The sequence below is a fragment of the Hirundo rustica genome, chromosome 16 (genome assembly GCF_015227805.2).
Source record: "Hirundo rustica isolate bHirRus1 chromosome 16, bHirRus1.pri.v3, whole genome shotgun sequence".
NCBI classification, from domain to species: Eukaryota; Metazoa; Chordata; class Aves; order Passeriformes; family Hirundinidae; genus Hirundo; species Hirundo rustica.
In genome coordinates this window covers 1773711-1800640 of record NC_053465.1, presented here as the reverse complement: position 1 = coordinate 1800640, position 26930 = coordinate 1773711, and the positions used below count along the sequence as shown (strand labels likewise).

The following is a 26930-nucleotide window of genomic DNA, read 5'->3' as shown; positions in this document are numbered from 1 at the left end:
ATTGCAATATTGCCTTCCAGAAGGAAACACAAATGCATGTGTGCATTTTAAGGATCTCAGCTTTATATTTCTCCTTTCTAAATACTCTGCTCCCCTCTGTTATTATTCAAATGTGCACTGGATTTTAAAAATAACACGGTAAGAGCAAGTAAACTCTGAAAATCCCTGTTATTTCATTTAGTCTCCTTGCAGATTTCTGAAGAATCCATATGAATAAACTCTGGCCTCCCCACTCCCAACCTCGTCAGAACTTCAGGGAGGCTTTCGTCTCCAAAACTGTAATAAAATCTTTACAATGCCATCCCAAATACCCCATCATTTCAGACAATTTGTGCTATCATGCATACCAACTGAAATTATAGCTCCAGATAACAGTGCTATCACTCTGTCATTGCAATTTAAATATATTTTTTCAAAGGTAAGATACAACCTGCATCTTGATATAAATTAGAAATGGATGAGTATTACGAGGACAGCAATTTCTCGGGATCCAGAGGCAGGAAGGACAGTCCCTTATTTATGTAGTTACACATCACCTGAATAATATGTCTCCCTGCAGGTTATTACAATGCAGAAACCACTCTTTTCTTTTCTTTTCTTTTTTTTTCCCTCCCTTGGAGATTTTTTTCCTCCCCGTTCGCATTTGTTCCTCTCCAATCCTCAGCAACAGTAACGTGTTTACAAAGGTGGGTGTTTGGTTTGCCTCTGAGTAATAACACGGTGCTTTTAAGACCAAATCTGAAACATTTGTCACGCATTAAGCCATGAATGTGCCAAAATAACTGTTGTATTAATATATCTGGCAGATAGCTTTTGTTTGATTGTCCCCAAATTATTGGTTTGCTCTGTTATCTCTTGTGTGAAAACTATGAATGGCAGAGTCTTAATAATCATTAGCTGGTGGGGAAGGAAACAAAGTATGGGATGTTTATCCCTACCCAGCCTCTCAGGGGTGTTGATTTGGAGTGGCCAGGTAAACAAGCAACGTTCTAATGTTGGGCTGAAGTGCCCAAATAGGCACTTTAGGGAATTAGCCCTATTTAGAAATCAAACTCCCTCGGAGTGAGATGGAATTTTGCTGGCTAAAATATGCAGGAAGCATAAATCTGCTCCAGTGCAGACAGCTCGTACAAGATGTATGCAAAACTTAAATCTTACTGCACTTGAACGCCGATGTTATACTCCAAGGCAATAGCTTACAGTACCAGCCCAAAGTAACCCCTTGATCAGTGGCTTAAATTATTCAAAAGCAGCATTTGTAATGGAGCTTAAGTGACGCAGAGCCCTCGTGCTGGCTTTGGCCACAGAAAGTGTTTCCTAAAGCTTCATGAATATTTGCACCAAACAAATGGGAAATCTTCCCCCAAATGGGAATTGAGTCCCGTCCCCTCAGTCAGCCACGGGATGGCCACAAAGCCCGGTGGCATCAGTGACCACGCATAGCACATCTTTGATCTTGACCATCTGACAAATTAATTTTCTGAATGCTATTCAAGTAATGAACACCTTGGAGAAAATCTGGATCTGCATGCGATCATTGTGTGAACACAAGCAGAGCCTGAGTCTGCTGGAGGAATTGCTGGGAACAGATAAACAGAGCCCTCCTGGAAAAAAAAACTGGTTAGAACAAAAAACTTCTATTTGGACTTTTAGTTGATGTTCTGCATATTTATTTCAATAAAGAATATTCAAGTTTGTGAATCAAGTAAAATTAAAAATGCAAAAATGGTGTGGCATCTGAATATTACATTACATGTTATAAACATTGGTTGTGGCAACTGGTGTATCTTGCAGCAAAAAAAAATAGCAACACTAACGCAGCAGTATCCTACTAACAGGTCTTGGAAATATTAAGCTTGTAAAAAACCTCAATTAAGCATTAACTCCCCCAGGTTATATGAGAACTTGCACTGAAGTCAGTGATGTTTATGGATTGACTTCCACCAACACAAAGCAAAATAATATCAAACATCTTAAAGATTAAAAAAGGAATGATGGAGAGAAAGGTTAAAATGATGTGACAAAAAAGGCCACTCACAGTAGCAAGTGTTTAAGTAAGTGTAAAATATTAAAATATTTTACAAAACTGAACATCCAAATATCAACAGAAGAATAACTGAACTTCTAGATAGGAACTTTTCAGAGTTATTTGTAGATTCTCGAGGCTGTGTTTGAGATTATGGGAAACTTGGAATAATTGAGATTTTGTTAATTTGACTTTTGAATTTTCTGCTTTTTCCCCGTCCAAATCAGATTTATTGGTGTGCTAGCACTGAATGAGGTAATAACCTTTCGGGTTTCAGTGCTCTTTATCTGCTTTTTTCCATTCTCTCTGCAAAGAGTAGCGCTTAGTTCTTGCATTCCACATGGAAGTGCAGTGCATGTGAAATGATTTATTTTTAGGAACAAACGAGAAATGGGCAAACGGCTATTTTGCAAATAATAAGCAGCAACATTTCTCTCTAGGGCAGTGTGGGTTTGCATTGACCAAGCTCTCCTCCTGAAAACATTATAAAATGGATGTGTACATGCGAGGGAGGAGCGGCGCAGCATACACGATGCATTTTATACGGTTTTCCTACTTTTACCAAAGCACGGAGCCTGACAGAGCCTCCTGGAAATGCTGAAATGAAAACTCACTATAGAGCATGCATACCTTAAGAGTTATTCTTCATCCACTTCTGCTACAAATTGTGAATGGTGTTCTGGTGACTTGCTGTGTGTTTTGCTTAGATGAAGTTTTACTGCATGTTTGCTCGCAAATGTCCGACAGCACAACTTACATTTGAACTTAGAGTCTGTGTCCTCTTCTCCAGCTATTGTTTCAGGAGATCTTTGAACTGAAACTCTGGAGATTTCTTGCTCTACCTTGGTTTGCTGCTCCACAGCCAGCCTGTTCATGTCTTTCATTTGGAAACCTAGGTGGGATTCTAAGTGGCTAATGTAAGTGGAGGGGGTTCGGAACTGAGATGCACAGTCGCTGCAATAAAAGACTGGATGTCCTTTGTCCATGTTTTTCAAAAACTTTGTTCCTCCGGTTTTCCTAAGTTGATACTTGACATTTGCCAACCAGTGGCTGATGGTGGTCATCGACAGTCCAGTGAATTTGGAAATCTGCATGCGCTCTTGTGGGCCTAGATCTGATAATAAATATTTACCTTCAGATGTCTGGAAGAGGCTGGAAGCAAACTGAGCTTGCAAAATGAGCAGGTGCTGAGGGTTCCAGTTTGACTGCCTGCCCTTCCTTTTATGCAGAGTGGAGACTTCCGTGGAGACGTCCTCGAAGCGTCGGACATCTATTTCCAACTTCATGGACGGGATCCTTGAGGAGGCAGCAGGTTTTGGTGTGGTAGCTTTGGGAAGAACTTTGACCATGTCGGCGATGTCAGACAGAGCGTGCTTTTGAGGTGGAGAAGTACAAGATTGTGCTTGAGCAGACTCAGCTTTCTTGCCTTTGGATTTGGTCAGGTCAATGGGCTGATCGTTGTTTTCAAACAAGTAGTGCCTGGATACGCTGGCAGGCTTTGGGGGGGTTGGAGCGGGAGATAAAACTGGCTTCTCCATCATATTTAGATTGGGTTTGTGGAACATGGAAATTGTGCTAGAGCTGGGGCTGCAGTTGGATTGAGGCTGTAAGGGCTCGGTGGCTTTGCCCAGGTGATTGTTGAGGACTGACTGCAGCGCGCTCAGGGGGTTCACACAGGGCAGCTCCGAGGAATGGTTGGCAGCAGCACAACCATTACTGAGGGAAGCTGCTGGTGGCTCCTTGAGGACTGGCTTTTCTTTTCCACTGTCCTCTTTAATTTTATCTTCTTCTTTCAAGGGGCATGGTTCTGTCTTTTTTGGCTCCACAGAGGCTTCAGCTTTGAGGAGAGGTTCCCTCTCGCTCTGGCCGAGCGAGGCAGGCTCAGCCTGGACTCCCTCCTTAGCAAAGTCCTTTTGTACCTCCTCCTTGTCCTCAGCCTCCTTCTTCACTTGAGTGCACTGGCTCATGTTTGCTGAGATAGGGACCAGAGGCATCACCTTCCACTTGGGCGCTATGGGCCTCAGTTTATTGGTCATGGTTGGCCGGATTTGGAGCACCTGGGATCCCACAGGCAAGGAGGGCTTGGCTCCCTCGGAGAGCTGGTAAGCTGCGTGGATGCTGGGATAGGCACTCCAGCTGGGAGCTCCGTTCTGAGCCTTATTGATGGCTGTTGTGACAGTGTTCTCCAAGGACTTTAAAATGTCCCCACCACCCTTTGAGCCATCTTCTAAATCTTCTTCTCGGAGGTACTGGTATTTCATTGTGGGATCCAGGGGTTTCTGAAGAGTGTCCTCATACTCCTCAGTTTTCATTGCTTTCTCATCTCTGTTTGCATCATCAGCTTTATCTTTTTTACTTTCCTTTTTAAGTTCAGAGGCAGGACCTATGCATTCTGCAGATGATTTACTGCTTGATTTTGAAACGGGGCTGTCACTAGCTGGTGCTTCAGAGAGTGACTGCATTTTTTCCACAGCTAAAGGATCCAGAACAAGTTGCTTTCCTTTCTTTGAAGCTGAACTCGTGACTTTCAAGAAATGGCCAGTGACCATCATGTGGGTTGTGAGTTGCTGCAAGGTATCATGGGAGCTTCCACATTCCATACACTTCAAAATCTGGGATTTGCAGGCCTCGAACTGCCAGGTGTAGCTGGCCCCGTTCTGGTACCCGTAGCGGTTGTTGGAGGAGAGCTGCAGGTTTGCGTTCTTCTGAGAAGAGAAGGTGTCGGAGAAAGACCCCGTCGTGGAGTCGGGGGAGCAAGGCCTGTTCACATCAAACACGCGTTTCTTGGCTGGAGTGACCATTTTTGAAGAAATGGTTGGTACCGGCTCCTTCAAAGGCACTTTTTGGTAATGTTTTGTTTTTATCATATGAACACTCAGATCTTGAAGGGAATCAAAAGAGTCACCACAGAACATACACTTGAGAACTTTCTGTGCATCTTCCTTGTCCATGTCCTGGAACGCCCTTTTCCGGGGCTTGGAGTAGCTGGTAGGTCTGTGCTTGTCCTTTTTGTGGTTGTCATCCTGGTAGTGCCCTGTCTTGTTCATGTGGACCGTGAGCTCTACCAAGGTGTCGTAGGCAGCGCTGCACTGCCGGCAGCGGAACCGGCTGGCGCCCGTGAACACAGTCCCGCACATTTTGCTGCTCTGCCTGTAGAGCTGCACCGAGCTGAACAGGTTGGGCTTGGAGACAGGCCTGGAAGGTAAATTCTGCTGCAAGCTTTTGGACAGTGCATCTTGGTGCCAATCGAAATCAGCTTTGCTCCCTCCATTCCTGTTGTCGCAACTCCTCTTTTCAGAGTTGGACAACTTGAAACCCAGCCCCAAGCCTGTCCAGTAAGAGTCCGACAGGATGTTGGCATAGACTGCTGTCATTTTATCCATGCAGTCGTGTGCTTCGCTCTGGGCTTTGGGGTGGGCGCTGCTTTTGGGGTCCCGGGGCTCCCTGGAGCAGATGTTTTTGATATCTGCCACATGGTCACTACCGTCACTCAGTAGTGATTCGTTCTCTGCATCCTGGTTGGATACGTGGCTGACAGGGGAATTCTGGAAACTAAAGTTCCCTTTCTGTTCAGGACCCACTTCGTGCTCCTCATCGGTGCCAGTGTCATTGCTGCCCTGCAGCTGAGCAGTGGAGTTGTTGTCATCGTCATCTTCTTCCTCCTCCTTTATACCTTCCTCTTCCTTTAAATCTTCCTCTTGGACATAACCTGAAATGTAATGTCGATATATGAAATAACCTGTTAAAGGAGAACGCTACAGTTCCAGTTTTCTACTTTCACTATGTATTTTCTTTACCGGATTTTGTTTTAATCTATAACTATCTATATTGTCTGTTAGTTCTGGAAGTGAAAAAAAAGCCAGATGATGTCTCTTTTTTGTGAAGGTTGCTGCATTTTGTTGGCAGATGATCATAATTCTTTATAACTGCCAGAGATCCTGAGTTAATAATTTTCCTGTCATGGGTGTATAATTCTAACTGTCCTGAAATGGGACAGTTGGAAAATTCATATGTAAGAATTTAAAGTTTATACTAGAAGCTTCAATTCTATTAAATTGTTTTTAGCCTTGGTGAGAGGAAGGATTGAATTTGCAAAGAAGAGAAGAAAAATAAGTGCTATAATCTTCCTGGTTCAGAGTATCATCTAGGTACAGTAACCTTTTGCCACTTGATCACCTAAAAATGCACTTTAGAATGTACACAAATAATTTATATGTCAAAATACAACATCTGAAAATGTTAATAGGCATAGTTAAACTCTTTTGTTTATAAAAGTAATATACTGTGTACCATAAAAGCAAATTGTGCCTCAGTAAAATCCATAAATGTCAGGGCAAGAACCCTTGGAAGTTACAGAAGATTTGACAGAGGTAGACCAAAGTTAATTGTAAAACTGGAAAAAGTAGAACAAATCCAGAAGGATTTTATTTGGCAAATTGTCTCTTTGATTACTAAGATGAACTTGATTCTGGAAGAGTATATTTAGAATCCAATTCCTTCCCATTATCTGAAATTCATTTTATGTCTCTTTAAGAACCTGGCTCACTTTGCTCCCTTGAGTTTGGTACTCCTGATCCAAAGATATCCTTCCAGCAAATCCAGAGATTTCCAGCTTTCTGATGAGCATCTAGACAAAGCCTTCATTTTCCCATCTATTTTCTTGATCTGACCCCTTCCCACATGTTTGCCATCAGGCCAAAGGGATGAACCAGAACCAGAGGAACCATTCCGTGGATGGAGGTGAAGCACAAGAAGAGGGAAATGATGATGGGAGCTAAGAAATCCATGTGTTGTCTTTCCCACAACCTTGACATGAGCTTAGGTCACACAGGCTTAGAGCTGGGCTTGGCTGAGAGCTGGGCTTGGCTTACTTAAGGAGTGGTACCAGGAGGTGTCACAACCAGAGGCAAAGACACAGCAGTGGCTCTGAACAAATGACCTGCACATCACTTTAGCCTGATAAAATAATAATATTCGCACAGTGGGGGGAACGCTGTGCTCTTCAGCAGATGCTTTCAGCAAAGAAGCTAAATATTAAATGTTAAGTGCTAAATATTAAAATGAATCCCTTTAGCATGTGCAGGGTCACAGCAAGCATTAACAGGTGATCAGACTGGAGCAGCAGCAGAGACAACACTTAGACCTCAATGGTTTCTTCTCCCCCCCCAAACTTTTCCCTAATAACCAGATACCACTTTCCCTTTGTTGTGTGTTCTAGGGGAAAGCAAGGAGAAGGCAGGGATGTGGAGGTGGCAGAAGGTCCCCAGGTGAGGAGCAGCTCCAGGACATGTACACCACACAGCAAGAAGGAGCGGATCCAAGGAAAGAATCAGACACAACACACCACAAAGAACATTCCCATAGCTTTGGGTCACCGCAAATTCCATTCTCCATTCCAGCACCAACTCTTTGGGTGTCATTAACCCATTTTTCACCAGGAGTAGATTGTTCCTTCGGAAGGTATTTACAGTAGTTTATTCCTTAAAAGATCCTTTGTCCTTCTCTAGGAAAAGCAGAAGTACCAGACAGCTGCACATCCCCCACAATATGGATAAAATTTGCTGCTTAATTAGGCATTGACATGTTTACTATAACCTTTACAGAAGAGTAACTTGTGCTGAGGAATCCTCTTTTTTTGTGTGTGTCTGTGTAAGATACTGACACAATCTCATGTAAGTGGGAGAAGTAACCAGTTCCAGTATCTCCAGAAGGTCTACAGGGAAGCCAGAGAGGGATTCTCCATCAGAAACTGCAGTGACAGACAAGGAGGAATGGCTTCAAACTGAGACAGAGGAGCTTTAGATTACATATATGGAAGAAATTCCTCCCTGTGAGGGTGGGGAGGCCCTGGCACAGGGTGCCCAGAGCAGCTGAGGCTGTTCTGAATCCCTGGAAGTGTCCCAGGCCAGGTTGGATGGGGCTTGGAGCAGCCTGGGGCAGTGGAAGGTGTGCCTGATCATGGCAGGGCTGGCACTGGAGATTCTGTGATTCTGTGATCCTAACTTGCCAGAAAGCACCATCAAAATTTCACAAAACCATCAGTCACATCTGTTTTAATGGCTTAGGGGTTTGGGCCGCCTTAAAACCACATTTCAGTATCCTCCCTGTAAAAGCATTTCTGTTTATGTAAATGATTTAAATTGCTGTGGGCGTTTTAAGGACAGTGGAGACCAGTTCTACAAGACAACCTCAGTTACAAGAGATGCTCGTGTTCCTCCAACAGGGCTTTTTAGTAAGATTTCATTCGACATGAAGGGATGTAGCTGGTTAACAGAAATAACGTTAATTTAAGTGGACTTTACATTATTTATTTTAGAAGTAAAAAGTGTCTTATATCTGTACACCCACATGCTTTAAATGCAGAGTCTGTAATAAGTAGCATAAATTTTGCACGTCACACTGATGTTCGTGTAATAAATTGTTGAGTGACCTGTTCTCTTCCCACCAGTTCTCCCCCAGGCTTATTCTGACATTCCAAACCTCTGAGATCCTCATGTGTAACTGTGTTACGGGGAAGAAAATAACATGAAAGAAATCCAAACTCAGAAAGTCAATGAATGCTTCCTCCCTTTCCTAGATGGAAATTTTTCCCACCGAAATTAAGCAGGCCCAGGCACATGTAAGATGGGAAAAGTGCAGTCCTGAAGAAGTGGGAGACTGAAATTATCATTAAGAATTGACAAAACTCAGGAGCTTCAAAGCATTGAATGGAAGCAAATTTTGGCTTCCTAAATGGAAATGCAGTCTTTGGTTTAGTGCTGATTGATCTCAAGACATGGTAGGGCAAAATCATGACATCAGTAAGGATACTATTAAATGGATAATAATCACAAGTATAATTCCAAATTATTAGGTTTCTTAATTCCCCCGTGTCTTTGTGATTGGACTCATGGCAACCTCAGAAACCTGCTTCTCTTGGGTGAGAGCTGCAGTAAACAGCTGGCTTTTCATTCTTCAAAGAGGACATTTTCTTAGCTATTTCTGGAATATTTCCACAGAGGAGCTAAAATAAAGCAGATCCAGTTAACACACCTGCAAAAACTGGGTCTAAAACCACCCCCACGCCCTTGGAGCTGGGAGCTTTCCCTGCAGACAGCACCAAGCCAGGCTCCCAGTGGGGTGAATCCTGTCCTGACACCTGCACTGACCTGGGAGTGGCACCACACCATCCATCGCTCCTGACCTGAACTGTGGAGTGTCAATACAGCTTTTTGTAAAGTGTTCATTCTGACCGGGAACTTTTCCACCAGCGGATATTATTTTCACTTTAGTGAAATTTGAACTATTTTCATTCAGATTTGCTCTTTTTCCACGTAGAGAAACATTTATTAAAATACATGTATATATACATGTCTTTCCACGGCTGGAAAATTTATTTTCTGCCAAGAGCAGGGACAGTGCATCATTGTCCAGAACAACTCTGTTAATCCATGTAATATCCATGGCCCCACCTGCACTTCTTCAGCCATTCATATTCCAGTTTTCCTTGAAACAACATCTTCAGGAAAGCAATCTCACAGTGCTAGAAGGTGATCTTGTTCCCTCCTTGTCTGGCTTCAGCTCAAACATCTTTTTGTGTTTGGCAGAAGCTGTTTCTTTCTCTGAAAGGTTCCAAGCAGATAATGGATAGTGACCACTTCTCATTCCTCCTTCTCCAAGATGTCGAACTGCATTAAGCACCCAGAGACAAATCTTAACCTGGCTCTTTGTAGGAGTTCAGAGCTGCAGTTTCATCCCAGTCTGAAAATCAGCTGAAGAGAGAAATTGGCAGCTGGGGGAAAAATAGTTCCCTACTCCATTGCATAATTCTTTATCAAAGACATTTTGGAATTTAATGGGATTAAAACCATCAGAACACTCTAGAAAAGCAATGGAATTCCATGGAAAGAACTCTCAGAACACGAAATTTGTTGTAAAGGAGTGAATTGTAGAATTTCAGAGTTTTTAAGGCTATGTTCAAAATTTCTGTGCCACAGAAATAACTTCCTGTGAAGTTCTCTAGGGTGGAAAGAAAACAGAGGGAAAGGTTCCTGAACCTGGCACAGAGAGCACCTGGCTCTGAATGATGGATGGAAGGGACAAAGGGACATCTCTGTCACCTGCCCTGAAAGTCCTGGTGTTGAGTTGTAATTCCAAAGCAGCCTGAGGGAGGTTTTGGCCATCCTCAGAAAAGGCTGAAGATGCTCAGCTGCCTCTTTGCTGGGAGGCCAGTCTAGTATTTTGGATAATGAGGCATTTTTTGCAGCTTTTTCTGCTGTCACTATTTACCATCACACCCACACTCAGTTTGCAGTGGCTCAGTGGGCATCACCACAGTGGTGATGAATTTTGTGTCCAAAACAACTTGGCACCTTAAAGGAGGAATTTTTCCCAATATTCCTTAGAGGTTTTTTTTCCCCCTAGAAATTCATTTTTCAAGTAGTTACAGCAGCTGATTCCAAGGCATGAATTCCTGCCTCTTGCAGAGTAGGAGAAAGAACACCCACCACCATCCACTGCAGGAGGACAGGAGCAGCTTCTGCAGGAGCAAGGAAAAGAGTGTCTTCTACCTGACTGAATTCTAATACACAAAGGCAATTCCATGAAGCCAGAACTATTATTTATATACAGTGCTGAAATGAAGGAATTCAGGGTTTTCATTTTGTTGTATTTTAATTAGAGTTGTATTATAAAGTTTTCTATTAAATATCCAATTTCCTACTGGTTAAGAAGGCAAAATAACCCCGAGTTTTAGCAGGCCCTGAGCAGCGAAACCAGAACAGATTTTGTCCTTTGCACTTCATCCTGCACAGTTATGAGCCAAATGATCGGTGGTTGGAGGAAACTGCCTTTGAGTGACCCATAAACACAAAAACAATAATAAAGCAGGTAAAAAAACAAGAAAAAGAGAGGTGAGCTGATGTGAGCTGCTGAGCTGAGCGCAGAGGAGGGAAGGAATTATTGTGGAGGTTTTCCTTGAATAATTTTCCTTAAGCATAACATTGTTTTCATAGGCAGTTAGTGAATAAAAAGCAGCTCCTGCCATCCTTGCTAAGCTCTGGATTCAGTCAGTTTGAATCCATTCCAGGCCAGGTCCTGGCTGCTGTAGGAAAGGATTCCACCCTGTTTGAAGCCAGGAGTTCCAGCTCCTCACATGAGGGCTCTGAGTGTCAGTGAATCATTTTCCTCTCATTAAAAATATTTGTTATTTTCTACAAACTCCTGGAACTGAAAATCTCCATTTTTACAACAAGCTGATGGTGTTTGGTGATCCACAGATTGTATTTCCATCTAAAATTCTCCTAAAGAATGTTGTGACTGCAAAGAGCTCAATGTCCCCCTTGCTCCAACCGCCCCAGCTGCCCTCCCTCTCAGCACACTCCTGCCCTGGCCTCAGCAGGTGAGGATTGGGGCAGGTGTCAGACAGACACACATCCCCAGGTGAGGATTGGGGCAGATGTCAGACAGACACACATCCCCAGGTGAGGATTGGGGCAGGTGTCAGACAGACACACATCCCCAGGTGAGGATTGGGGCAGGATTCAGACAGACACACATCCCCAGGTGAGGTTTGGGGCAGGTTTCAGACAGACACACATCCCCAGGTGAGGATTGGGGCAGGATTCAGACAGACACACATCCCCAGGTGAGGTTTGGGGCTGGTGTCAGATCCCCAGGCGAGGTTTGGGGCAGGTGTCAGACAGACACACATCCCCAGGTGAGGATTGCGGCAAGATTCAGACAGACACACATCCCCAGGTGAGAGTTGGGGCAGGTGTTAGACAGACACACATCCCCAGGTGAGATTTGGGGCAGGTGTCAGACAGACACACATCCCCAGCCCATCACTGTGAGCTCCATTCAGTTCCTGGTGCAGGCACAAATGCTGCTTTCCAAGATGCAGCTTGGCCTGAAAAATTCACAGGATACAGTAGCAGCAAATACGTTTTCCTCATTAGTCACTTTAATTGCACCAGTGTAAATCACTTTGCTGATGAAAAGAGGATTCTGAAACTTTTGTCTCCCTTTGTCTTTCTTCTGTTTTCTCTTGTCCTATTTATTGTTGTGGAAAACAGCAGAGTGGCTTTGTAAATGTATAGATTACTTCATTCAAAATCCAAGTTTCAAATTATGTTTTCCCTCTTTCATTATCCTAGGTTGCCCTAAGTACCAATCTAAATTTCTTTCAATGGCATGAGCCACCAATCAGAATCACAAAAAAATATATATCTATAGAAATTGAAATTGTAATGAGTCTTACTAGTGTATTGCTAACACTTTGGTTCATTTGATATGAACTTTGTTTTTTTAAAGTACCACATGGTAAGGCTTTGAAACTTCAGTTTGTAAAAAAAACTGTAACAGCCTTACAGCCTTTGAAGTCACTACTGATATAACTCTGAACAGATCCATTCAAGTTCAACTAACATCAGACAAATGTTTAGTGTATCAGAGGAAGCCACAAAAGCAAGGATTTCATCAATATTTCACAACAGCCTCAGGGAAACTGTAGATTGCAATGCTGTAGGGCAGCTAATGGAATTACACACAAGGGTTTTGTACATTTAAAATAAGCAGCTACTAAAAAAATTACCCTTCAGTTTGATAGAAACTGTATAAAACTGCAGATGGGAAACAATTAAATAGCTACCAACATTTATCCATGTCAGCCTGATAGGTCATTTAATAACAGGTATTTCTTTCCTCCTTTCTTTTTTTTTTTTTCCTGCTAGGGCAATAATAAAGATTAACATTTATGAAAAGTAGCATAAAATATAGTGCAGCCAAATGAATAATTAAAGATGCTTCTGAAGAATTTGTTTGCTATTGTATGGCCGTGAAGACTGCTCTCCAGTAATGAAGTACATTTATATTAACTGCAATTATAAATAGAAAGAAGATGAGGATTATGTTTATGGACACTTGCTTGTTATCCTAAAAAAAAAAAAAAAAAATCTTTGGCTTGTTTCTATTGAATCCGTGGCTTATCTCATGGACAGCACCTTCTCCTTGAAAACAGCTGGGCTTGGCTTGGAGCACGTGCTGCACATGGAGGAGGACACAGGACATGCAATAAACCCTGAGAGATCAACAGCCAGCACTTTCCCTGGAGAGGCTCTTGGGCAGAGAGGAGAATTCAGCCCTGAAAGCACAAAGTTTGTCCTTAAACCAGATCCACAGAGTCGTGTTCCTTTCCATTGCCACGTTCAGGTGCAAAGGCCTTGCAGAAGCAGCCCTTCACCCTGCTGGGTTTGGGTGTTTAGGCTGGGAAATTGCTGTTTCTGTTAATAACTGATCAATAGTACAATGGGAGAGACAAATTATTTGATTGCTGCTGTGAAAAGGCTGTGATTATTTCTTGGCCAGTCCAACTCAAAACAGAGCAGCTTGGCTAAATCAGAGTTCTCAGCTTCATGGAGAAGTTAAGACCCAATTCAAGAGAGCTCCTGAACGTTTGTCCCTTTTGGGGTTCAAGAGAAGTAAGAGTGACAGAAAATCCAGAGTTTCCTGAGGACTCAGCGTGGTGATCCAGTGATGGTTAGAGATGAAGCCAGCAGCACTTCCCCCATGTTTTATTAAAGCTCAGAATTCCTGCTGAGCTGAAGATGTTGAATAAAAGACAAGCCCCTTACAACAAAGTGTTGTCCAGCACCTTCTATCATTTAATAGTTAGAAAATATTAATATGATTTTAAAAGTGCACTACTATAACCTTCGTCTAAAGAGCAGTGGGCCTTTGGATTTTCCCGTTGGATACTCAGTCCCAGTGCAGCTCCAGTAAGATCTGCTTTAAGCCAGACTTGCCACTAATACTCATAAATCCCTGCTGGTTACTCAGAGCTGGTGAAACGCTGCAGCATCATTTCTCTCTCAGCATCTCTTTAGATAAGCTACATAAGTAGAAAGTGGGAGTATAATGAAATCTATCTTCCTCATCTGCCTGCTTTGTTTTGATCTTGCATTCCAGGCAAGAAAAAAAAAAACCTGCAAATAATTTTGAAGTGTGAATTTTGCCTCGCTGGGATGGCGGCGTTAAAGGAAGAACACACAGATCATCAAGTGTCTGATTTCCCTCTTTATTTTCCTTTCCTTTCCTGCTGCATGTGGTGGTCCAAATGAACCCTCTGCTTCTTTGGTGACAAATAGGATGGCCAGCAAACGTTGACTTTTGACCATTAGGCTTGCCTGCACTTATAGCCACATCACCATCAGAGCACTAAGGCAGCATGAAGGTCATTACCCGCGGCAGCATCTTCCTTCCACCAACTTCCCAGAGATGTAAGCAATGAGCACTTGCAAGAGAGATTGATATGATACTTTGTGAGTAATTTGGATGAACTATAACACTAACCCAGTAAAGTATTATAATTTTAAATGTGTCCAGAAAATAATTGAAATTCTGGTTTAGCTTCATCATAATGCACAGTGCTGGGGATATTTAACAGCTGACTAGTTTAGCATGAATATTGCTTTACAAATGAGGTCATATTGTTTTTAAGAAACAATATTGCTATCAAACATGTTTAGGAGGAAAAGCAAGAGATTATGAGTACACTTTTAACCTTTCTGTCTCTTTCTATTTCTGTTTACTATGGTGATTTAGGTGCTCAGTGTTGTTTGAAGGCAAACATAGAAGGTTCTGGCATTTAAAAGAGATCCAGTAATAAGCAACTGGCAGTCAGATTCTTTCTTATTATTACTCTGTCACAAAATCTCTGTTCTACATCACTCCATCTTTGCAACACCAGTCAGAGATGAGAAAGGTCAAAGCATCTTCTTCAGACGTGCAGACACAACACCTTTGCAGAAGGAGGGGTACCTAAACAAGCCATCCAAAAGAGCATTTAACACAAAATATGGACAATTTCCATTCACCTCCACAATATTTGGGAAGGGGAGCACAGAGGGTCTGATCCTGCTTTTCCTGTCTCGTTGCAGCCAGCAGAGCCAAGGCTGCAGCAACTGGGAGAAGAATCAGCCCGTGATCCTTTGAAATCCCTTTCAAAAAAGGAAAAACTTTTAAGGTCCTGCCTGAAGTGTTCTCTTTGAGAGGCACAACCTCAGGTAGCTCTGGCAGCACGAACTTGCAACCAGTTTTGCCTGAAATTAAGGGAAATCATGTCCTATCTCTTGACTGCCAATATAAACACAGCATGTTTATTATTACCTCTGTTATTTCATTGTTTATTGATTTGATTTATTTATTTGCTCTTTTGTTATTTACTGCCTCCAACACCAGCACTGCCCTGCCAAAATCTTTTACCAATGTGGAATAAAATTCTTCCTTCCCACAAAATGTCCCTGCTTTGATTCACTCCAGCACTTTCCTCTCTCTTTCCATCCAGTCTGAGATGTTGCTCCACAGTTTCCTTGCAGATGTAAAGACTTTTTAATAGTAAGAATTCTAATAGTTTTCAGTAGTAAAATTAGTACTGTTGGCTCTGCTCTGCAAAGGAACTTGTGCAAAACAAATCAATCCATGTCAAAAGGAAAAACTTCCAACTGATATGGAAAATAAACACAGTGTCCAAGTAACTATCAAGATTCATAAAATAATGGAAATTTCAAGGAAAAAAAAAAAACAAACAAGAAAAATCATTGAAATGAAAATATTAAGCTGTGTTCTTTTAAACTTTTAAATGATCCAAGGAAGGGTTGAGAGCCAGGGCCAGTGCACAGATCATTTACAGACCATAATCACCCCAGTCTCAGTCTGCATTCCTGCCCTGTCCTAAGTGATATCTGACATTTATCACACGGACAGAGCATGAAAAAGGAGGCAGCAACAACAGGAGGCTGCAGCTGCACAGGCTCAGCTTTTCCTGAATCTCAGCAAGAAATAACAACCCTGAGTTATGGGCAAAAACTCGAGTAATCAGAGAGGTCATTACTGACAGAAACAACTTCTCCAGCACAGGTACCATGATGTCACCGCTGCTGAAGAGAGGGACCTCAGAGGGTACAAAAAAGCCATTTATTATTTCCAGCAGAAGTGCATCTGAGGCCTGCAGGAGGTCACAAAACACTCCAGTGATCAAAAATCCAGACTGAAGTCCTGAAAGAGCTGAAAGGATGGATTGAGTACGACCCAGCTCTCTACTGCCCAGTTCTACGACAGAGTAACAAAACTTTATACAAAACTTTATGAACTGCCTCACTTTTTCTTTTTTTTTTTTGAGGCCAGACTTGGAAGGAAACGCAACAGAGGGCATCTGAGCTCTACCAAATTATTCAGAATACTGACTTTCAAAGATGAATTGCTGTTGCAGACAAATCCAAATATTTTTTAAAAGCCATTAAAAAAAAAACAAACAAAAAAACACCAAAACAAACAGGCTATTTAAAAATGTTTACAGGATTAAAATACATTAATTATTGTTCTAGTAATCCCAAGGGTAAGTACAGAATTTTCAAGTGATTAAATCCATACAAAAAGCAAAATTCACCATTTTTGTTTTAATTTCTCTCTCCTCCATTTCATCGACATTCAACTGGGACACCACCGCTGGAGGTCTGCGCCTGGGCAGAGGAGCAAATGGGCCGGGGTGTTTATCAGGGCATCAGTTTCTGTCTGTGTGGCATCATTTATTTCCTGGGGAAGGGCCCATGCCAGGTCAGGATCAGCTCCTTGAGCAGCCAATCCATCAGGTGGGAGCGGGTGGCACGGGAGGAGTAAGGACTGGCTGGAAAAGGAGGAAAAGCTGAAATGGATGGAAGTGGGAAAGTAATAAGAAAGTGATCAGTGAAAGTACAAGCACCAGGAAATAAATCAATCAAAGCAGGGCAGAGCAGAGCTCGCTCTGACAGGGTTCCCTTCAACGTGAGCTGGGCTTTAACCTCCACAGCAACACGGGAATCTGAAAGGTTTTCCCTCAAAACTCTCCTGGGAACCAGGAGGATGAGCAGAGCAGGATTATTGGAGAGTTAGAAAGCTCAGTGTGCTTTCTGAGAGATGCAGGGAGAGGCTGGGACAAGGAACATTTCAGGGAATTCTGGACATTGCATTTCCATCCCTGTTCCAACCTTGTTTATTCTGTGGGAATGTGGCACAGGATCTGCGCTCAGATTTTAAACAGACCCCTGGAGCAATAATTGAAATAAGAAATAGAGTGGGGAGTGCACAGTGTTGTATTAAAAGGCTCACACACTAACTTGACTTCCTGAACAGAAATCCACCCAATAATTTTATTGAGGCTTGGATTCAAACCAGGAAAATCCATTTGCTACCAGGAATCTGATTATTCACAACAAAAAAATCTCGTGCACTTTATCTAGCACAGGTTTTGTACGGAGTGCTGATAATGTGAAAGCAAAACTTGTAACTTCTGCTGTTTTTATCAGTGGGAGCTGTGGAAGTGCCGCTCTGCACGGCTCTTTGACAACACACGAGGACACTCTGGCTGTGGACACCAAGCCCTACTTGATTTGCTAAGTAGAGAAAGTCCCTTAGGATTTTATGGGTAAAGTTGATTTGGAGCTATAAAATTGAAGCGTTTATTACAGACCAGAGGCCAACAACACTTCATTACAGACTGTCTAAACACTCTCAGTTTATCCACTAGGTTCAAATCCAAACAGTACTTCCCTTTCAAAGCATTTCGGCCGGGTTTTCTTTCTCTTTCTACCAGCAATAACACCTTAAAAAATGCATTTTTAATGTGTTTATCAATCTAAAATTTAAATGAAGGCAAAGCCTGCCACAGAACGAGTCAATACCTGCACAAGGTTTGTCTTGAACAACTCCCAGCTCTCCTTGTCTACGTGGGCTAATTGACGTTTCCACCAATGCACAGCTGGAATTTGACCAGTTTGTATTTCAATTTTGGAATTTTTGAATTTTATTTTATTTTTATTACACTGCTCCTTCTGTGCAGCCAGTTCCCTCCCACCGACTGGAAATGGGTTGTGCAAGGAAAACATGTTTAAAGGGAGAATTTGCAGAAAGACTGAAACCGCTTTGAATCCATTATTTAAGGATTCCCCATGTTTTAGTCTCTGCCCCTTTCAAACAAGTCTTTAAACACTCCCTGGGAGGAAAAGCAGCCAAAAGTGTCAGGGGCAGCTTGATTCCAGCAGCCCTTGGGGTCTGTGGAGCTCCATGCACTGAGGAGAGAAGCCTGACCCTGAAGGGTTTAATTTCTAATAATTTTTCAGGTGTTAAGGATATATTAACATTTCCATGTACAAGAAGCTGATTTTCTAACTGGTTTAACTTTTCTGAAGGAAAAGGATTTAGGGAGAGGAAGAATTGGCTCAATGTTTTGTTTTTCTTGGCTCTCTCTTGTTCCTGGTGCTGTTTCTCTTTGTCTGATGGGCACCTACGGAACACAGAAACATTTAGGGTGGAAAAGACATCCGTGGTCATTGAAACCAACCATTCATTCCTCTCAGTTTTTGGGGGCATTAATTCCATTTTGTGGAAGGCAAAGTGTTGCCCACTACTTTGGAAATTAAACAGTGAATTACCAAGTGACCTCCTCAGTTATCATTAATCAAAAAAAAAAAAAAAAAAAAAAAAAAAAAGGTATAAGATGATTTCTCATGTTATTTCCTACTTTGTTCATGCTCACATGATTCAGAGACAACCTCTCATATGAAATTCATCTTCTTCCCAACACTATTCAGTCTCCTCCACCAGCATCAACTGCCCCAAGGTGGTTTCACCACTGCCTTTTCTTCCTTCCTCTATGAGCAGCCTCATTTTTTGCCTTTTCTCCTTGACACTGGTGAAAATGCTGGTGTTGGAGGAAGCAGACAATTAAAGGTCAAAAATTCAAGTGTTTTTCTGTTCCTCCCTGCACAAACCCATTGCTGTCAGGGAGGCAATCATGTCTGCAAATGCACTTTACGGGGCTGAAATCTGTTTCTCAACTTAAACCATGTAACATTTAAATATCAAAAACTTTGTTTTCTAATGAGCGAAGTATTGAGGGGGGAGAAATGAATTATATGCTTGATGTATACTGAAGGCTGGGAAAATTAAGGCCATTTCCCATGGTGAGAATGCAGTGATTTCAGTTTGTGAGAATAAATTAAACCTTTGGGAGAATTTGTCTTCCATTAAATTGAACAGCTAAACAGGCACGGAAGATTTTAATGTCACCACCAGCAAACCCCAAAGGTTACAAAAAGAAAAAGAAACAATGTTTGCTTGTTTGGGAGTTCTCTGCCTCTCTACCTAAGAAAAGATGCAAACTGTAAATGTATGTTGAGACACAAAGACTCCTAAAGATCATAATTCCATTCCTATACCATATGCTATTAATGTCTGTCAACACTGTTTAGCCAGCAACTGCTGACAGAACCATATTTGCTATCTAAATACATCATAAATAAATCAGTAATGAACTGCTTTAGTAAACCTTCTGCACTGATTGGAAATACAGATCGAGTAAACAAACTCTGGGGATAACATTTTGCAGCTCCAAGTACATACGAGTGTTTAATGTCAGTGACAAAGTCACTCACACCTCTCTCTCTGCAAGGCACCAGGCGGGGAAAGAAAATCCTAAGGATGGCAAAAGTGTTTAATCAATTGTAGCAAATGTACCTGTCAGCATTCATCATATTACCTCTCCCGGGTTGGTTTTTTTTTACCTGATGCAAATCTCTGCGAAGGGACTTTCAGCTGGGAACAAAACCGAACCCCTGGGCTCAGTGCTGGTCCCTGGGCTGAGGAGAGGTCACCACGCCTGGCTGAGCTCCCTGGGCTCTCCCTGAGCCAGAACAGCCTCTGCCCAATTCTTTGCCATGCAAAAGAGCAGGGTTTGTATTAAACACGAGCCTTTTTCGGGACAAAACCCTGGGAGCCAGGAATGCATCTCCAAGAGGATTCCTGACCTGCTGCAGGTGAACCGGGGGTTTTGCACTGCAGAGTTTCTGCTGCTGTTGAAGGGAAACATTTACACTTGTGCCGGAGATGGGCTTTGTGATGTGGAGTACACTGAAATCAAAAACTTCAGGTACTTTGTGGACGAACAAGGTAAAGAACGGTAGGAAACATTCCCCTGTTTGTTCAAGCAAAACCTATCAAATGTCACCTGGACAAAAAGGAGCTGTTTGCTGAAGAGGGGCTGGAACTGGGATTTATCTCAGAGGTGGAATACCAAGAGACAGGAATTAGTAGCAATGTTGTCTGTTAGATGTAAAAAAAATCCACCAGCACCATAAAATTGTAACTCAATAAATATTTCCAGCCTTCCCAACTCTTTTTTGACACAGGTTTCTTGAAAGTTACTTTCTGGCAGCTTTCTGGTAATTAGACACCACAGCTTTATATCAGAACAGTCTTAATTAAGACTGCAGAGAGATGCTAAAATTATAATTTCCTCTATGCTATATTTTAGCAGCAGAAATTCTTGGAGATCCCTGTGGGATGAGATTTTAGTCCAGAATAAAACAAGTGCTAATTTATCATGATGCTCACAATGGATGATATTTTAAAAAAGAGACTTGATCTCCTGAATGGAGGATGCAAAGTTTCTCTCGATGCCATCGGACAATTGAATTACCCTTTGTTTCTCCCCAAGTCCACAGCCTGACGCTGTGTAAGATGCAGAAAAATCCCTGTTTAAATTCAAATTCAGGGCTGCCAAGGCTCAGAAGCAGTGGCAGGTGTTATCCCTCACAGCAGGAATGGGCTGGGAGCAGCTCCCCGTGCCCTTCCAGAGGGATGGAATGGGGTCCATCCTCCTTCCCCTGCCCACCTGGAGCTGGGTGAGCAGCGCCCTGGGAAAGGGAAGGAGCCTGGGCTAAAAGGAGCACGGCTCTGTGAGGGAAGAAGGGCGGAATCTTATCTTCCAATAAATCAGGATATAAATTTAAATTATGAGCACCTTAAGAAGACGGAGGTTCATGCAAAAGAATACAGTGTAAGACAAGGTTCCCTCTGGTGTCATTTGTTTTCGTGACAAGCTGCAGAGATTGCTGCAATAGAAGAAGTCCCAAGCTCCTAAATACCATCTCAAGTAGAGTTCATGTAAAAAAGAAGAGAAGCGGCACCGTCTGGATGATAAACATTCATATTTTACAACCTTTCAGTTTATTTACTGATATATCTTTTTCTAACTATATTTGTTGTTTGTATCAGCTTGCCTAGGCAAAACAGAGCCATACATAATTCAGGGCTAAAATTGCCATCGAGTCACCGCAGAATGGAAACAAATAGACCCCAAACGTATATTTTTCATTAATAACCCTCCATTACCAAGTTCCGACACTTGAAGCCCAAAAAAATAAAGAAAGAAAACAGCAAGATAAAAAAAAGGAAGGCACCTCATTCTTTAATGCCAGCCTGCCTGGCTTTGTGCTGGGAGCAGGTGGAGGCTGTGTCTGGGGGTTGGCGCTCCGTGTGACCCGGGAGCAGTGGCCGGGGCTGGCAGGGGACAGCACGGAGGAGCCATCAGCCACTCGGCCAAAGCTGTCACCAGCCCTCGAGCCTGCGAGACAAGGCTAAGTGTGGAGGCTCCCATGCCGCTTACACATTTCATTTTTTGCTGTCTTCCTGTCCAAAAAAATGGAAGAAAGAAGGAAAAAAAAAAAAAAAAAAAAAAAAAAAAAAGGGGGGTGAGGGGATGGAGTGGGGGATAGGAGAGAGAAGGAAAAGAAGTGTTAATTTCGAGCTGAAAATAGCAGCTGCTAATGGGCTTTTGCACTCCTTTAGTCGCTGCAAGGTCATGGTCAGAAGTAGCCTGTGATTGATTCTAAAGAGAAGCTCGGCTCATGTCTGTAATGGACATTAGAAAATCTGAAAGGAGCTCAAGAGGGAAAACAAAAATGTGACACATTTTATGGAGCCCTGGAGTCCTCCAGGTTCTCAGGATGAACTTGGAGGGTGGAGTCATGCCCTGCTTTTTAAATTGTCCCTCATAATAATTATTGCATTACAAGGAACAATTAATGGTGTAGATTAGTCTAACTTCATCAATTTTATGGCCATTTTATTGCTCTTTCTTGCAGCTGCGAGAGGCAGAGCCCGCCTCCTCCATCCCCGCGTGTAAAGGGTTAAATGAGATGAGTGACAGCCTTTCTGCATGATTTACAACTTGGAGCCCTGTAGTGAAACCAGCGCTTGATGGATGATCCTGAAAGACGGAGACTAACCATAAATCATGTCTTTGAATCATTGACAAAGATAAAGGAGAGAAAGAAAAAGCACTGGCATTGACATTCATTCTCCCAATAATGTACATTGACTAGTTACAATACAGAGCCTTAATTAAAAAAGCGAGCTCCAAGTAGGCACCTCGGCTCCGGGAGCCTGGTGGAAATCACAACCGAAAGTTCCAGCCGCATCCAGGAGAGGTTACCTCGCTGGGAAAAGCGCCGGGATGTGCTCTAGGGAAACAAAACCCACCAAACACCGCTTGTAACCTCCCCGGTGTTTAGCACCCAGCTTTCCCTTTTTTGTGCCTGTTCTTAATTTCAGCTCATTGCCAGAGCCCCCGCCCAGGCAAGGTGGGAGCTCTGTTGTTTCAGGCGCTGGCTGTGTGATGCAGAGATGCCAATCTCCGCAGGCAAAACAAAGGAAGGGCTATTATTATCTCTGCAGCACGGAGAAACACGGGATTGTTCCCGGAGACCTGGGGTGACGGGTTTAGGAAAGGGGAACGCGTTTGTACGTCGTGATAGCTCTGTGACAGAAAGGTGCCGCAGCTCGTAGGGAAGCGCATCCATCCAAGGTTTCCAAAGTTACGGTAAGGTGAGAAAAAAGCTCAAATTCCCTGAGGATGAGATCGTTGCTCAAGGTGCCACTTGTGCCCACTCACACCAAGGGATGCCCGACCTGCCCATCTGCAAACATCAGCAGCACCTGAATTATTTCCTTCCCAAAAGCAGAGTTGTCACCTTTCCCCTTCAGAGCTGGCACAGAGCAGTGCATTTAATATTGCACAAGAAGTGAGAGAAAACCCCAAAAAAGCAGTTCCCAAGAGACTAAAGAGAGGCACAGAAATGAAATACGGCAGGAAAGGATCTAAGGAGAGAAGAGAAAGGCCTAGAGATGCTCATTCCCCACTGTGCTTAATCTTTTCAAAAGAAAATCACAGATCTAAAAAGTTCATGTGCTCACGTGAGAGGAAACACCAGGGAATGAACTCCCAACTTTTCCAAGCCTTGTGCCTCTCCCGAATCTTTCCGATTTGTCAAGCCTTTAATCCTCACGGTTTCAAGAAAATATTGGGATTTCACACATGGCAAAACTCAATTATAAAAACAAAACAAAAGAGGACAAGCAGCACTAAGCAGGTTTTTGTTGGTTAAGGAAAGCAGTTTCTACCAGAGGGAACAGCGCCATGAACAGCTGAGGAGGCACAACAGGGCCTGTTCTAGAAGGCACAACAATCATAATAAATTCCCTTTCTTTATTTGCACAAAATATTTCCCATTCTTCCCTCTGCCTGGCCGTAGCTATCCTTTTCCTCTACTCCTTTCCCAGTCCTTCAGGTGATTATAAATATTTTTATGTGCACATATCTGGACAGAAAATCTAAAGATTTCACAAACGTGAGCATCCCTGTGCAGGCAGCAAACCCAAAGAAGTACATTGTAAAAACTATTTGATGACTTTTCAGCTCCTTATTTACAATTTGCAAGTTTCCTTCAGCACAGTATTTGTAACTGAAAACCTTTTCTAAGAGTGATTCTTAATGCCAGCAGCATTTTGGTGCAGGTTCATTGGACCAGGTACACAGGAGTTTTTCCCCCTGAATTGCATGAAATAGAGCTTGGTTTCAAACTTCTAAAGCAAATGTGTTGTCATGTTGGATTGATTGGATCTGCCATTTATTTTCCTTAAGTATTTGCTGAAGTTTATTTTTCCAATAAACATTTCTATTACAAACAATTTCCTCAGATATTTACCAGCAGTTGGAGGGGAGAGAACACGGTCACTCACTTGAACTTGTTTATAAATTCAAAAGGATATGCACTGCCTCCTTCCCTCTCATTTCTGTCCCCTGTCCCACCCTCAGGCTCGGGTTTAAATTTTTCCTCTGGGTTAGATAAAATGCCTGTAGCTCCTGAGAAAGTTTTGTCAGTTGAATATATTGCTGGAGTGAAAAAAATCGGCATGAAGCTGTGCCAGGGGAAGTTTAGGTTGGATTTAGGAAAAGGTTCTTCCCCCAGAGGGTGCTGGGCACTGCCCAGGGAATGGGCACAGCCCCGAGGCCGCCAGAGCTCCAGGAGTGTTTGCACAATGTTCTCATGGATGCACAGGGTGGGATTGTTGGGGGTTTGTGCATGAACAGGAGCTGAATTTTGATGGTCTCTGTGGGTCCATTCCAGCTCAGGATATTCCAAGATTCTATGATATTGTCAAACTTGGAAAAATTACCCTGTATCTTTTCTTTCAAGGAAGAAAAAGAAGTAAGGCAGAGAAGAACTGAAATTCAAATTTTTGTTTGGAAAGAGAAGAGTACCTGAAAGTAACATGTTTAGAAGTACAGGGAGAAGAGGTGATGGCAACTAACTCAGGTGTGCCCAGGTTCAGCCTCTGCTCGGTTTTGTGGTCACAATTCCCACGGCACAACACCAACATCCCACCTTTTAACACCACTGAGCACCACAGGAAATCAGAATGCAACCGAGTGCTCCCTAATCAATCCACAGGAAATGATTCACACGAGGGCTAAACACAATGACAATATTCCCAGTCCCTAAAAGAAAGTCACATTTGGGCCAGAGCAGAGCCTGATTTCAGTTTGCTCTGAAAGTGGCCTGATTCCCAACGCAGCTGCCTGGCTGAAGGAGCACAGCTATCCTAATTATATCATTGTGCTAAATCTTGAGGTGATAAAGAAGAGGGACATTGAGCTGTCGCAGGAAATGACCCCAGAACCAGGTGAGATGTTCCACTGAGAAGAAAATACACCTCTGTTGCAGAGTGCTGGAGAGGATGCAGAGGATGTTACTCAGGGCTGCTCTCAGGGAGTGTGTGTGTGTGTGCTGCACCTCCAGGGACTGGGAATTAACTCAGGGATCAGCTTCCAGAGGATTTGGGATGCAGCATGAGTCACTCCCCATTCCCAGGAAAGCCAAGCTGGGATGGAAGGGGAAAGAACTCCCTTGGTGCCAGGCTGAGATGTTGTTTCAGAGGTGCCTGGGAAATGCCTCCTGAGGTTACAGCAGGTCTGGACAGGACCCAGGGTGTGTGAGGAGAGTGCTGGCTCTGGGAGAGGCACAGCTCCAGCCCTGCATCCTCCAGAAGTGCCCAAGCAGGGCCGGCTGCAGTGTGCTGTGCTCCACATGTGCCCAAGGAGGGCAGTCTGAAGTTTGTCATGCTCCAGATGTTGCCAAGAAGGGCAGTTGGCAGTTGGCAGTTTGCAGTTTGCTGTGCCCTGGCTCTCCCCTTTGAGCAGGTCTGTCCCAGGAGCTGTCATGGACCCCCAGACTGATCCCAGGGATTCTGTGCTGTTCCTGTCCCCAAAGCACAGAGGACTCCTGGGCTCTGGGAAGGGTTTGGTAGGCTCAGAGGCTACACAGGAGGGCTGGGGAGAAGGAAGAGTTAATACAATAGGTTTTGGCATTTGACAGAGAATACTTATGTTTAACCATTCATAACTAAATCACATCAATTTAAGTGGATTCCATGTATTTCTGACTCTCACATTAATCTCTATGCAGAGAGAGTGTCTAAATATTTGTCTCTCAGTTCCGATATTGTAATTCTCTACCAAAACCAAGGGGAATCCCTTGGCTGGGTTGTTTTTTTTTTTTTTCTTTTACCTCCTTTCCTTTTTCTTACCTTCTTCCCTTTCTTTTCTGGTAGAAGAAAGTGGTGAAAGGCTTTGGATGATCATTTAAGGAAACAGGGATTTAATAAACCCCGTGTTTGGGTACATCACAGCTTTTATGTTGGCGCTGAACTCCACATACATTAAATCCACATCATCTATCAATCTTACAGTTGCGTGTCACTTATGAAAATCTACTGAGTATTGTTTTCATCTCGCCTTACAACAAGCAGCAAAGCCTCATGAATACTGAAGAGCATTGTAAATACTGCACATCTTTTATTTTTAAAGGTCTAGACAGTTCGGAATGGCGAGATTTCTTTGTTGAAAATTGCAGCTTTAAGCAATAATTCCCCGTTTCCTCGTGCCCCGGTTTTGCTGGCCTGTGTGCAAACAAGCAGAAGTGCTCTGGGTGTCATCAGAACACCTCTGGTGGTGCTGCTGCTGCTGCAGCCCCTCCACGCCGGGGCTCAGCCTCTGCCAGCCATTAATCCAGCCCCAGCTTAGTTCAAGAGTGATATTATTATTCAAATTCCATCCCACTAGGAAGCAACCAGCTCTGAGATGTATCTATTCATTTCCACTGCTTTATTGAAAACTGACAACCTGCTTTTTCTACATTTTTGAATATTGCAACTTTATGACCACACACTGCCATCACCCTGCTCTTATTTGCCTCAATAGCCCTCAGTAGTGGATCTGCCATGGGCTGAATTTAATAGAACAATATTTTACTGGTAGACAGCACCTTTCACTTTGAAGAATAAAGCCTCATTGAAATTCAGTCATCTTTGGGGCCCGGAGAGACGCAGATTTTTGAGCAGGGATGTTTTGGCCAGGGACAGACCAGTCTGTTTGTGTGAAGAGTGCAAAGTGACCTTTAAAGCACACGCAGCCCAAAGGAGGTGTGAGGTGTTACACAAAACACCACAACTGATTACATGCTCCTGATTGGGCTAGAAAAGGGGAGCCAGGTCTCCTGAGGTGGTGTTATGTTGACAGACTACGAGCACAGCCCATTTGTTGGGCTGCATTGAACACTCAGAAATCCTCCTCTGGCAATGCTTTTCCAGGCACAATCAAAGAGAGGCTCCAGAGCTGCCCAGACCTTCCCAAAGAGCTCCCAAAGCTGGGATTTGGCTCATGAAGGGAGGGGGGATGTTCAGTGTGGTTCCTACTTTACAGAGAGCCAGT

At 43.1% G+C, this 26930-nt stretch overlaps 1 protein-coding gene across 5 annotated transcripts in view; it reads right to left on the bottom strand.

The window, feature by feature from the left end:
- Nucleotides 1-26930, bottom strand: part of TSHZ2 (teashirt zinc finger homeobox 2) — a 204195-nt gene that overhangs the window by 69857 nt on the left and 107408 nt on the right. For 2 of the 5 annotated variants that reach the window (XM_058422741.1, XM_058422742.1), the window contains exon 2: nucleotides 2657-5735. In XM_058422741.1, coding sequence (XP_058278724.1) covers nucleotides 2665-5735 — 3071 coding nt within the window. In that variant the 3' untranslated portion in view covers nucleotides 2657-2664. Of the gene's footprint in view, nucleotides 1-1653; nucleotides 5736-26930 lie in introns of those variants that run through there. The other 3 variants (XM_040080272.1, XM_040080273.1, XM_040080271.2) reach the window with 2 other exon arrangements.